At 41.2% G+C, this 14,357-nt stretch overlaps 1 protein-coding gene across 1 annotated transcript in view; it reads right to left on the reverse strand.

Moving 5' to 3' along the window:
* Positions 1-1,210: 1,210 nt before the first annotated feature.
* Positions 1,211-14,357, reverse strand: part of PHLPP2 (PH domain and leucine rich repeat protein phosphatase 2) — a 69,552-nt gene continuing 56,405 nt past the window's right edge. The window contains exons 13-18 of the mRNA XM_077756353.1: positions 12,781-12,943; positions 12,434-12,564; positions 11,701-11,811; positions 10,675-10,869; positions 8,826-9,057; positions 1,211-6,027 (exon numbers count right to left, since the gene is read on the reverse strand). Coding sequence (XP_077612479.1) covers positions 4,873-6,027; positions 8,826-9,057; positions 10,675-10,869; positions 11,701-11,811; positions 12,434-12,564; positions 12,781-12,943 — 1,987 coding nt within the window. The 3' untranslated portion in view covers positions 1,211-4,872. The remainder of the gene's footprint in view (positions 6,028-8,825; positions 9,058-10,674; positions 10,870-11,700; positions 11,812-12,433; positions 12,565-12,780; positions 12,944-14,357) is intronic.

Raw genomic sequence — 14,357 nt, forward strand, 5'->3', positions numbered from 1 at the left:
AAAGGCTTTAGCAAACCTCACCTTATTTTCTACCACTTGTCTGATAGGCAAATCAGGACTTATTGTTCACTTGCTACAGATGAGGAGATGAAAGTTTGAGGTTAAGTGGCTTACCTAACAGCTGACCTTTTGTTGACTGCTCACCATATGCCAGGCTCAGTACTGGGCTAAGGCAGCATTTGTTAGCACTATCTCATTTAAGCTCACAACTAACTGATGGGAGATACTGTTATTTCCATTTAACAATTGAGGAAAACTGAATCTTGGAAAGGCTGTTTAACTTGCCTAAAGTCAAATCTTTTAAGTAGTAGACCCAAAACTCACCCAATATGTTCAGAACATGTCCTGAGAGACTAAGGTACTCTTGTGGCCTTTGGTGTATCAGGGAATCTCTTGAAGCAAAGATTTGACTTCTGCCACCCTGAAATAGGGAGGTGTGGGTCTCAAAAAAACTAAGGCATTAAAGTATATACAGATGGTGCCCTTGAGCCCAGCACATTGATGGTGTTCAATAAACAGCTGATGAGCCCAGGTTTTAAAGTATTCATTCTGCTAGGTAAGGAGGAAACCTGCAAAATGATTTCAACTTGGCTGTTATTTGGAAAGGAACCTAATCTTGCTTGGAAGTCCAGATTCTGGGAAACAACCAATGGGGGAAGGTGGGAGGACAATTTAGAGGCTTATCTGGATTTTAAGTATTTTGTGAGTCAAAACCACCATGTCTGAAGTTCTGACACCAAAACCATCACATCATGAGGACAAACATGACAGACAGTTGAATTATCTAACTGGCTCTTCTGTGTCATCATCAGCTGTACAATTTAGGAACTATAAATGACTTAAAATTGTCTCTAGTCAGCTAACAATCTGCATGTGAATCAGGACTGTTTCCTGTCTTTGGGATTTCTTTAAACATATAAATCAAGTCAGAATATGTTTCTTAATGTAAAAAAAAAAAAACCTTCATTGCTATTTCAGCTTAAGAGGTGATCAAAAATATTTATTCTGCCTTAACTCATAGCTTCATAGAGTGTCATGGAATGTGGTTTCATTCATTATCTGTCTCTAAAGCATAAAAAAAAATCCTAAAGGTGCTTCTGCTTAAGAAACTAATTCTACATACAAGTTACAGAAAATTAGTTTCATGCTAAAATAAAGTATGTATAAAACAACAGGTATTCCATTTTAAAACCAAGCCATGAAAAAGATATTCCATTTTATTTTATTTATTATTATTGTTATTGTTATTTTTTACAAACAATAGATTTGCTGCAACATGCTCTGGCTCATATTATTGAATTAAAAAATTTAACACATTTCAAAAATATCAAAAATACACTATCATGAGTCTTAGGACTACAATACGACAATGATTGCACAAAACCGTAAGATATGAACTCACTGTCTGGATGACACCCACTGGCAACAGTGAGAGAAAACCCTATAGCATCTGGGAGAAGTGCATGGAATTTAGAATACAAGGAGCTTATGTGTGATTGATCACCAAATGAAGGAAACAGCAGGATTTACTGTAGCTACTTTTCTCAATCTAGGAAGTGCTTACCCAACTATGGGGCAAAAGTCACTCACTGGAGAGAAAGATTAACTTGCCTCTGTGATTGGGGGAGTCTGAAAAGACCCCACCCAGAGGGAAGTAAGAAGTGACGCAACACAGTTCTATAGTGATGCTGCAGACATCACTGAATGGCTTGGAGACTAATTATTTAATAATTGGTACATTTATCAATAACAGCCAAATGCTCCCTTACGGAGGTCTCTTCATTAATAATTATTGAGTAGACAGAGAAGATGAGCCTGTGGCCTCCAAGTACCTGCTTTTGCTGAAGGTCTACAGGGAAAGAAGAGCATCGTTTGATATTCAGTAGTTAGACCAAACCTAACTGACTCCATCTCCCGGAAAATAGCACTCGCTACAAACAATTATAATAGCACCCAGTGATTACCAAGCTGCTCGTGTTGGCTCTTCCATACACCAAGAAAATGAATTCATCAACTTATTGCACACATACACTCTACAGTAGTATTATAATAAAGCCCTCACTTGTATCAGGAGTGCCAATTCAATGACTCTATGGTAGACTCTTTATGACATACTAGCATTCAAATTTTTAAATATATTTCCAATCCATTTGGATAAAAATAAGAATACCATGGCTGCCAAGACTCATGTTTTTCTTTCTTTCATGACACTCCTGAACTACTCCCAGAAGCAGGAGTGATACTCTTTCACAACTTCTCTTAAAGTTCTCTATTAAATGGGAGGTACACACAGAGACCTGAGAATCATGCAGAGGCCAGAATCTCTGGGCTAGAGATCAACCGTACTCTGCCCACTTGGGGAACACATCCTCTGGGTAAAGTCCTGGGAAGTAGATTACATTCACCTGGAGACAGGTTACTGGATTTCACCACCTGACAACCTAATCAACTCACACGGCTGTAAATGACCTCATATAGGTCAAGAGTTCTGTATATTTTTGGTAATGGACTATGGCCTTTTTACCCTCTATTTTAATAAAGAGCAATTATAGAGGAAAATGAATGAAAGGCAGTTACAGGAAAGAGTAGTTTGGTACAGTCTATGTTAAAGGTTTTCAATGCAACCTAATGTTTCCTGAAAATTAATCAACCACATAAGAGAACATTTGGAATTTTAGACTTCTTCTGATGAAAAAGCAAATATATTTACTTTTGGTGAAGTCATTTCAAAACGGAGTTTCGTGGTGTTCCCAGTAAGTAGGCTGGGAAACAAAGACAAGGAAAGGGTCACAGAGATAAAGGACTCCTTTTAAGAAACTATACTAAGAAAGTGGTATATTCCCAAAGTAACTTTCTTTTTTAGACAGCATCACTATTCTGTAACTCAAAAGTTCTGCTGTCTGGTTAAGAAGATGTTTTACATCACCCATCACTATTATCTTGGGCTTTTTCTTCATTTTCATTTCTCCTTCATTCCCCCACCCCCCATCTTCCCATATAAAAATAGGGCAGCAACATACTCTTTGTTCCCCTTTTTCTAACAGCACCTAACCTTTGTATGAACCATTATATTCCCCACTTCAAATCAGGACCTGAGTTCTAAAACTTTTTAGTAGCTGACCAGTAGTCTGATACATAGAAGTCTTCCTGACAATATGGGGGCTCAAACTCAGATTTTTAAGGGGCTGAACTTTAGATGGCTACTGGAGTGGTATGGAGTCCCCCAAGAGCACACACGGCTATGGGGCCTCAGAGAAGATGAGGATACATAACCATCTGTGGACAGATCATCTGGTTTTCTACTATCGCTTTAACAAAAACTTCCAAAACCCCCCAAAAGTTATAGATAGATACATCTATATATATCTCAAATCTATCTTAAACATTTTGTTTCTCATAAAACAAATTAATGGTCCCACACTATTTCTTTTTAATTGTGAAAGTATTCTAAAAAATTCAAAGCACATTCCCCATTGGGTAAAATAAAGCAATGTCAAACTTTGTAGGAATAAGTAGGAATTAGTTTTCCTAAGCAAATCTTCTAGTGGAAAAGGCAACAAACAGAAATATGAAAGGAACTACATTTTGCTAGGGTTATGTGGAATGTGCAAAAAATACAGTAAACCAGGTTTTCTGTAAGCTTAGGATTTTGTCAATTAAGTCTTTTTTATATTAGTAATTGAGCCCAGTACTCTGAAACCATGTGAGGTGGATAAGCAGTGTTCAGAAGAGTACTCTGTTAAACATTAAAGAGGTGAACTCAACTCATTTCCGACACTTTATAAAACCGTCCCTCTGCTCTAGATTAAGAGAAGGATGTGTCTGACCCATGAGCTTCATCCATCCATCTGTTCGCATTCAGCATCAGTCTGTGCAGTCCCCTGCTACACGCAAGGTTACTTGGATGTGAGCAACGTCAGCCTTGGCCCTACACGAGGAGGCTGGTGGCCAAATCCATCACGTGTTGTGGGAAGAGGCCAATCCCCAAACACTGCTCTGGAGATCTGCCAGGCGATTCTTTGCAGGTGCCACATCTGTCAAGGAGTTATTCTCTTTTTCTGATTTGGGGGGGAAATCGTTTTAGTCCTTTCTCCTTCCCCATCGCCGTCCCCAAAGACTCTACTCCCCCCACATTTCTCAGGAGCTTTCACAGTCTGACATCTAACAGTTCAATGATTTCCCAGGGCCCTGCCTAGTCCCCTCACAGAATGCGCCAATGCCTGATGATCACTCTGTCTACAGACAAAGGTGCCGGGCTGCCTCTAAGAAGATTGGCTCGAGTGCAGATTCAAAAATAAAAAGTTCACAGTCAATGAAAAGTGCTCTCATTACACTACATACATAAATTATCTGTTTGATTGGTTCTACATTTCCAATAAACATCATTTCGAAAGGCTGTATTCTCGTAGAGAAGAATGAAAAGCCATGTGACTAGTCACATCACATCCCATCAGTTAGGTTGAGATATAAGGTGATTTCTCTGTCACAGAGATCCATCAGCAGCAATTAGTAAAGAGAATCAATCTTCAGTTATTTCCTCCACAGAAATAGCCCCTTTCCTGCCCAGGCAGGCAAATTCTCAAATTATCCTAGGAGAGAAAGGGTTAATGGCAGGTGGTAGGACTGACACAGAAGAACATCTGCTCTCTTCCCAGTAACTCTGGGAATTCCAACGCAGGTTAAATGTGAAACTTAACACTGATGGTGTTACTAGCTTATCCAGAGCAAGACCCTAATGGCTCTTACCATTTTTGGCTCCAAGTTCTAACCCCCTCAGCTATGGTTTAGAAATGCAGAGGCAAAATGCCTCTGGAAGGATCCCTGCCCCAACACTACACAGCCTTCCCTGACATCACAGCTCCGTGGGGAGGATTATAGTGCTGTGTCAAACTCCTCCGGGAGCTCGGTCCGATCCTCTTCGCTAGGCTCAGGCTCGGGCCTGCCTTCCTGGTGCTGTTTCATCTGCTCCTTCACTTCTTCTTCCAGGTCACGAGGCACAACAAACTGATCCTCTGGCTCCAGCTGCGTCGGGGCAGCAAAGTAGCCAGTCTTCTTCTTGGGTGCTTCTGTGGCCACCTCAATGAGGTTCAGGCTATCTTCTAGGGGCACAATGGAGCCGTTGGAGAGTTTCTTTCCGTAAAGGCAGGAAGTGGAAGGTGACTTCTGCAACTCCATCTTGTCCTTGCTCACTGGCAGAAGTATGCCACTGTTCACACTGTTCTGTCTTCGGATCCCAAAAAATGATCCTCTAGCATGTTCTTCAGGACACGGGTTAGAAGAATTCTCTGTAAGAGTGGGCGAGTTCTCAAGATCTCTTCCCCTACAGCAGTGGATATCTACTTCTACTTCTACCTTGCTGCCGTTTGTTATGACTCCTTCCACAGGCTGGTCGTCATCACTGTCCAGGCCATTGTCAGACTGGTTACTTGAGAAAGTCGCACAAGAAGGCTGGCGCTGAAAAACCCCGGAGGTGGGTGTTGGATGAAGACTGCAGCGCCTCTCTGGCCTTGGAAGCAAGCCGGCATCCAGGCCAACAGTATTGTGTTCATCAGAAGCAGTGGACCCCACCTCACTGCTCACCTCTGAAGTGGACATTTCACTGCCAAACTCAGAGGCAATACCACTACTGGAGGAAGGAGTGGTTGGCTTCGGGGGGTCCTTGATAATGGTGGTTGAAGCAAACCCCACAGGACCTGGGAGGGTGAGCCCATTCATCTCACACGTGCACCCTTCCTCACCAATGTTCAAATAAACCACCATCGCCCCCACATTGTCCTGACAACCATAGCTCTGGGCTAATGTGCACAGCTTCTTGGCAGCTGCTAATGGGTCCTGCACATGGCGCACTGCGTTGACAGCTTCTGTATATGACAAGTGTTCCCACAATGCTTTGTTTCCCAGAATCAGCAACTCATCTTGAATGGTAAGTGGAGTGGCAGATATGTGGGGCTTGGGGAGGATCCAAGGGTAGAGGTATGTACAGCCCAGCATCCGGGTACAGCAGGTTACCCCATTCACTTTATTGTCCTAGAGACAAGCAGAATGCCAATTCTGAGTAACAAGCAATAATGACATACAATTTTTTATCTTTCTAAATCACACTGCCTAGGGCTCTACAGCAAAAGAAAATGGACATACTGTACAGTTTTTCTGAGGATTTCTATAATTTAAGTGGACTTACAAAAATAAATGTATAGACTTCTAAAAGGACAAAATGTACTGTGGTTATTATACAAAAAGTTCACAAGACTGAAATTAAAACCCATTAAAATTAAGTGGCTAAAAGGTACCTCCATCTCAAAAGGTATTTGCTTTCAGGGCACCTGGGTGGCTCAGTCAGTTAAGCATCTGATTTCAGCTCAGGCCATGATCTCACCATTCCTGAGATCAATCCGTGTGTCGGGCTCTGTGCTGACAGCATGGGAGCCTTCTTGGGATTCTCTCTCTCCTCCTCTCTCTACCCCTTCCCCGCTCTCTCTCAAAATAAATAAACTTTAAAGAAAAAAAGGGAGAGATTTCCTCTCATATGAAGCACAGGCCTCAGCATGTCCTTGAACAGAGAAATATATGTTAGAAAAACATTAAGTAGAGGGGCACCTGCGTGACTCAGTCAGTTAAGCTGCTGACTTCAGCTCAGGTCATGATCTCACAGTTCATGAGTTTGAGCCCTGTGTGGGGCTCCGTGCTGACAGCTCAGAGCCTGGAGCCTGCTTCAGATTCTGTGTTCCTTTCTCTCTCTGCCCCTCCCCCGCTTACGCTCTGTCTCTCTCTCAAAAATAAACATTAAAAAAAAAAAGAAAAAAAAAAGTAAGTAGAACTGTCATTAATTCTCCATCACTAGTATTCTCACAGAGGCCAAAACTTGGGGCGGGGGGTGGGGGGGTGGTCACAAAAATGATTTCTCATTAAAGGCACAGTTGGGACTGAAAAGATTCAGGAAGTTATTATATTAAATGGCTAAGAGAATCTTTGTAGCTAAAGCATTAAATAATCTCTAAAGCTATTTAGCTTAGAAAAGTAGTCTGAAATCCATAGCATAATTTATCTACTGTTAGGATTGTATGAAGAAAGAATAGTAGATTAAGTCACAACTGACAGAATTCTAAATGCAGAGGAAAAGGAATAATCCTAGATGCTGGTGATTTCTTTTCGAGATAAAAATCAGAGGTGCCTGGGTGGCTCAGTCAGTTGAACATCTGACTTTGGCTCGGTCATGATCTTGGATTCTGTGTCTCTCGTTCTCTCTACCCTTTTCCCGCTTGCACTCAGTCTGTCCCTCTCTCAAAAATAAACATTAAAAAAAAAAGATAAAAATCAAACAAAACCTCTGAAGCTATCAATATATTTGTTTCACAGCTGCAGTGACTCTCTGGGTAACAATCCTGGCTCTCCCATTTATCAGAATTTGTCACAAACTCTCTATTTTATTTTCCTCATCTGTAAAATGGAAATAAAAACACTTTTCTCATGGGGATTATTATGAAAATGAAATAAAAGGAGTAAAGTGCTTATCAAATAATAAATGTCTGTGGTTAAACTAACATTTGTAAGAGTAATTCCTGCTTGCCTAGGACACCCTCAAGAAAAATTATCTAAACTCCGGAAAAACAGATTAATCAAACATAAAGTTATCTTTATCTTTTGTTTGTTTTGACTGAAAGAACTTCCTAAGAGCAATGTCTCAGCTTTCCAGAATCTTCTTCAGGTCAACCCACATTATAATGGTACTTTTTTGGTTTTGTGTTCCTTAGGTGGAGTCTAATTTGCATAACCCTTCCACAGAATTCTGATAGGACAGCCCAGAAAGGGATCCATACAAATAGGATCCCCTGATCTTTGCCAAAGGAGCAAAGGCAGTTTCTCAATGGAGAAAGGACAGTCTATTCAATGACTGCAGAAATAAATGGACACCCACATGCAAAAAAGGGAAAAGAAATCTGGACCCAGAGTTTACATCCTTCACAGAAATTAATTAAAAACAGATCACAGACTTAAATTAAAGCATGAGGCTTCTAGAAGATAATACAGAAGAAAATCTAGGTGACCTTGGCTTTAGCAATGAGACTGTAAACACCAAAAGCATGACCCATGAAAGAAAAAAACTGCTAAATGGGACCTCATTAAAACTAAAAGCTTCTGTTTTGCAAAAGGTACTGTTAAAGGGTAAAAAGAGACAGAGACTGTAAGAAAATATTTGCAAAACAGATATTTGATAAGGACTTGTATCCAAAATATACAAAGAACTCTTAAAACTCAACTATAAAAAAACAAGAGATTAAAAATGGGCAAAGCATAGGAGAATTCTGCTTTGTAGTAAACAGTGTTCACATGCAATTGCTAAAGTCTCTCTGAAAGCAAAAATGTTACTCTAATTACTAAAAAAGGAGAGAAGCTATAAAACAGTAGAGATGATAATGCTTCATAATAAAAAACAACCCCCCCAAAGCTTACTTAGCTGTACATAATATAAATAGGAAAAATATTTTGAAACTTTACATTTCAGAACAGGGATGTCAAACTGTAGAACATTTTCTTTTTCTGTTTGGAGTAACAAACCAGAAGAATTAAAAATTAACCAAGGGAAACACATTCATTTTACATGCCAGCTATCCATCTGAAGGATTGCAAACTATGACTTTTCATTTCTAATCTGCCTTTTCTTTTTGCTAATCATTAACTGCTCTAAAGGTTTTCTTCTAATACTATTATCTGGATTAGATACAATTTACAAGGCTTGATGGGAAGAAAATGGACCTTCAGTGCCTGTATGCAGAACAGCATTCACCAGATTTGGGGAGAAGTAACTGGTGGAGAGTGAAATTCACCTCTGTTATGATGGCTTTCTGGTCCTTCACCCTTTGAGCCTCCTCCGGGTCCTGTTCCAAGCTGAAGACTTTCGACAGCGGCACTGGCTTCCCACCACGGCACAGGACTGCTTGGCACGTGCCAACGTTGGCCACAGTCAGACTAAAACTACTTGTTGGGTCAGCAGTGTCAGGGCGGATATAACAAAGGAGAGCCGAGGAGCCCAGTTTCTGGCCAGCCATTCCCAATTTTCTGTTCAGAAGGAAAAAGAAAACGGGCGCCTGGGTGGCTCAGTTGGTTAAGCTCAGGTCATGATCTCACAGTTCATGAATTTGAGCCCTCCATGGAGCTGACAGCACAGTCTGCCTAGGATTCTCTCTCCCTCTCTCTCTGCCTGCTTGCTTGCTCTCCCCCAGCCCTCTCAAAAATAAAAAAGAAAGAAAGAAAGAAAAGAAAACAAAGATATGGTAGCTAGTTTTAGAAATAAGTGGCGGTCCTTCATGTCTGTGATTTCCTTGTTTCTCTGCGACGTGACTGTGAGCCAGCCTCACCCGTATCTAAAGGCAGTCTCTTGCTACAGGAGATGATGAAGAGTTCTGCCTTTCATGCTCAGTGGACTGAGGAAAGAGATTTTACAAAAAGTTTGGGGGTAGGGGTGAAAATGAACATACATCTTTTCTCCACTGCTTCCGCTTGGGTCTGATCCTACACTGCAGTGATCTCATTCAGTCACTTTCAACTTCAGCACATCAGAATCACCTGGAGGGCTCGTTAAACCAGGCTGCCAGGCCCCACTCCCAGTTCTGATTGGGTGGGTGAGGGGCTGGCCCAATAATCTGCACATCTAACAAGTTCCTAGTGGTGCTAAGGGTGCTGCTCCTGGAACAACCACTCACTCAGCTTAAAAGTTCCTCCAAAGGAGGACCACACTGCTCCATCTAGATCTCCCACAACAAGACATCCAGCCGCTAGCACGTGGCACACAATGCTTAAGCACAGGGCAAGTGCTAGGAGAAAGGTGTGGTTGCAAATTCCAGCTCTGACATGTGCTCATCACAGATCCTTAGCAAGGTATTTCTCTTGAGAAACTTTCCCGATGAAACACCTACCTCTTTCACTTGTCTGGAAAATTAAAGATATGGTATGAGAAAGCCTTGGTCTTCTGGCTGGCTCTTGGGAGGTGCTTCATAAACCGAGTTCTCTTTCCTAAAATCTTTATTTTGCGAAGTTCCTAGCTCAGTTCCATTACTCCCTTCCTAACAACTGTGCTTGATGTTATAATGAGAGAAGAAAACCAGCTTGGGCTCCAGGCTATTCCATCTCAACCTCAATGAGACCACCTCTCAACTGTGCTTGTCTTTCACACAGCCCACCCGATAAACAGGATGCAGTATTAGCTACTAAGAGATTTTCAGTAGTTTGGTTATATAGAGTTTTTGCCCTTAGAAGATTAATTGGTCAACCCCCAATCATAAGTATTCTAAACACACAAATCTGGTAAGTGCTTTAACCCCTTGTAGGTTGCTGACTCTTTGTGAAGAATCTTATAAAAGCATACACCATCTTCCTTCCCCTAAATGTACAAACTGTACACTGTACACAGACAACCGTCCGCTCACAATTTCTGGGCTTCCCAGATCCTCAGCAGCCTCTGGGTTCAACAGAGAAAACAGATGGCTCCACAGGCTCATTAAAGGACCAAAGTCCCCACATTCCTCGGTGTTGATACACAGAGAACAGTGACAGCAGGAGAAGCAAGATCTTACCTTGATCCTGTACATATAATTTACACCCTGACCTTCCGGCCTAGTGATGTTTCTTTTTCTAAAAGCAGAACTGAGTTAGGGAATATTCAACCCACCTGCTTACCTGTGAGATACCAAGAAGGTGTTAGCCATGAAAATGGTGTCCGTTGTTGACTGCTGTACTTCCTCCAAAAGCACATCTGCCATGGTGCACTGGAGTAGGCGAGGAAGCTCCTCATTTCGGTCCCCGTCAAACATGCCATACACGGCTCCCACTCCCTCTGCAAAGTTATCCACAGCTAGGGCAGATACACACAGCCTGTAACACAAATATGAATGAGAGAAACAAACATCAAAGAAAGTTATGGTAAAAGGACTATTCTTCAGGGAGCCTTCTTTGAAAAGTATTAATTGAGGGTGGAAAGAAGAGTAGTAAATCCTAATCTACACATGAAATAATTATTAGATAATTAAGTAGCATCTGAAAGAGTTGATGTCCTAAGACTCGGGAGAATTCAGCCCCACTCAGGAGCAGTACGTAATAGCTTTGCAATGCTGCCACAGGCTGGAAAGAGGAAATGTTTTCTCTTAGCAGTGATTGATGACTAGTGTGGTCAACATCCTTCAGCCAAAGATCCCCAGGAGCACAACAATGGTTGAACAAGTTGGGTTTATTATGCCTTGCAGCAAGAGAAAATGTGCACCATGGGGTGCACTCTGGGGTGAAAAGGTTAAGAGCATGTTGGAGAGAATCTACTACAGGATTTGGGCTTTTGTTGGGTCATTTCGGGGAAGGTCTAATGAAATGGGGGATCATCCAAGATTGGGTGCTATCAGAACATGGGGCCATTGTGTGGTTGGCTATCTTAGTAAATGTTATCTATAGGGAAAGAAGATTAACAGGAGGATAAAGCTGTAATGGGTAAAGAAAGTAGCAGTCACCATTTCAGCCCTGAGAGGGGCTGTTTGGTATTTTGTGGACTGTGTATTCATCTTGTTTTTGTTGCACTGCATCACGGTCTCAGGGGGATCTTCTATGATGCTGGCATTCTATGATCTGTTTATGTCCCACAGAGAACAACATGGCCTTTCAGCATCAGATCAGTCAGGGGCTGCCTTTTTCATCTCTCTCCATGGCCAAGATACTCACTTATTTCTCTGCCCTGCCATCTCAGCCAGTCCATGGCTCCAGAAGGTTGACGTAACTGTAGAATCGGTGGTTGGCAAAGGTTTCTGATCAATTTTCAGGGTTGTGATATGGCTGTGGGAAGTGCAGGGAGGGAAGATTAAACTGCATATGCTTCTGTGTTTTACAAAAACTATCCCAACAAGAACATGTGTTTTTATAAAATCATGTGCTAACAGACCAAAATTCATCAACAGGGAGACTAAATGAAAATAGTGTACTGATCCACTGGCCAAGGAGGAGAAGGGAAAGGAGTAGAAGGAAGAAACAGAGGTCAAATATTGCTACAACTGATCCCCTTCGTTTCAGTGAAAAACTAAGCACAAAAAAGGTTTCAAAGTTTTAACCAACTCTCTACTTAAATAAATATTGTGATAAAATGAAGTGTTGGTACAATGAATGAGCCTACATCATTTCTTCGATGACGTAATGTACTGTAATCGGTATCACCTTAGATGTTTATGTAAAAATATTCAGTGTGTGGCTGAGCAGCAGCCATGAGGCTGAGTTCTGATATAAATGGGCTGTATACTAGAGACAATATCCATCCATAACTGAATTAAATAACTGAGGGGCTTTATGGCCAAACTCATCCTATTCTTTTAATTAATCAAGATCTCCACAGACCTTCAGGAGATCCACACATGGCAGGTGAAACTAAGAGCAAATGTGGATTCAATTTCAAAATTTTTCCTACCTAAATGTGTCCAGCGTCTTGTGTTCCAGAACCAGATTTGTATTTCCGGTCAGGTCAAGATCTTGTAAAGTAGCAGGCAGAGCCTCCGGAATCAGGATCTCTGTCAAGTCATTGCAACTTAGGTCTACAAACTGAGAGGAAAATGGAGAAATCAAAAGAAAACACATCTCAGAAAGTGAATTCTTAACTCCTTAACACTCAGTCCCCTACCATATCCTCAAAGGAAACTTCATTTCTTCCCAGGAATCCATTAAATCTATTGTGATCCCAAACTGCCACTTGCTTTTCTGTTATGAGAACACCCTGCCTTTCCTCCAGCAGGACACCATTCCATCACACAAAAGTACCTGGATCTGAGGCAACTGCAGAATTTCTGGGAAAATACTGATGTTGTTGGAGTGTGCGACAAGGGTGTGAAGCCTTCTGCAGTTGGCTATGGTCGTGGGAATGGTTTTAAGTTTGTTGCCACTTAGGTTCAGTTCTTCCAGCTGCTCCAATTTATTTAGTTTGCTGAAAAACAAATAGCACAATGCACTCAAAATGAGCGGCTGCCAAGCCAGTTTGACAGCAGCCACAGAGTGTGGCGGCGACCTGGTCTGCTGCCAGAGGACTAGTCAGAATGAAACAACCAGACACCAACAAAGGAAACAGCTCCCCAACGTGACTGCTCCTGCTGAATCTCAGCCTCATCTGCCTCTCACTGTGTTTCAAGGACTGAAGCTTTCCCTTGTATCTCTTATGGCTGATGCATCTTGTGGGTATGAACACTATCTGACTTATGGGAAGTGGCTGAATCAGCACTAGCCAATGATTAGAAGATTATTATGGTAGTTGCTTGGCCACTGACTAGTTGCAAAATACTGTGATATTTAATGTCAGTGGATATCAATATCCTCAGGTGTAAAGTACTAAATCATCACTAAGGTTCCACTCAGTGTTAAGTTTCTACACTTACCTATTCATAACATAATCCATCTTCAGAAAACATTTAATGAGTGCTTCCTAAATGTACAGCCATGTGCTAGTGATATAAGCAAATCACATTGTTCCGTGGGACTAAGCAAAACTTTCTATACAGCAAGCAAAATGTCTTCAGAGAGCCTAACATCTTTATCTACATTATTACAAACTGCTCTGATTTATTTATAATTTACTGATTTAAGAATTATAAAAATAATAAACTGCCATAATGTGGAGAGAAAGTTTGGAAAATATATAAATCAACAATACCACCCATCTGAAATTACTTTTCTTGTTTTGCTAAATGAGATTCATATTCAGAACTTCCATATGCATATTTGTTTTATATAAAATTTCCAAAATTTTTATATGCATATTTGTTTTATATAAAAGTTATATCCTGCCCTTTTCATATATCATAAACAATTTTTTTAAGTTTATTTATTTATTTTGAGAGAGAGAGAGAGCACAAGCACGGGAAAGAGAAAGAGAGAGAAAGAGAATCCAAAGCAGGTTCCACACAGCACAGAGCCTGATACAGGGCTGGGGCTCACAAACTGGAAGATCATGACCTGAAAAGAAATCAAGAGCTGAAGGCTTATCCAACTGGGCCACCCAGGCGCCCCTCCATATCTCATAAATAATGTCTATTGCTAGAAAATTCAGGGGTGCCTGGGTGGCTCAGTCGGTTGAGCGTCTGACTTCGGCTCAGGTCATGATCTCATGGTTTGTGAGTTCAAGCCCTACATCAAGCTCTGTGCTGACAGCTCAGAGCCTGGAGCCTGCTTCAAATTCTGTGTCTCCCTCTCTGCTTCTCCCCTGCTCTCACTCTGTCTCTCTCTCTCAAAAAAAAATAAAGATAAAAATTTTTTTTAAATTCATAAATACTTTTTAGTAACGAAGCTCAGTAAACTAAAATTGTTTTCTTTCTGATTACAAAAGTAATGCATACTCATTGGAAAAA

The sequence above is a fragment of the Crocuta crocuta genome, unplaced genomic scaffold, assembly GCF_008692635.1.
Source record: "Crocuta crocuta isolate KB4526 unplaced genomic scaffold, BGI_CrCroc_1.0 scaffold388, whole genome shotgun sequence".
NCBI classification, from domain to species: domain Eukaryota; kingdom Metazoa; phylum Chordata; class Mammalia; order Carnivora; family Hyaenidae; genus Crocuta; species Crocuta crocuta.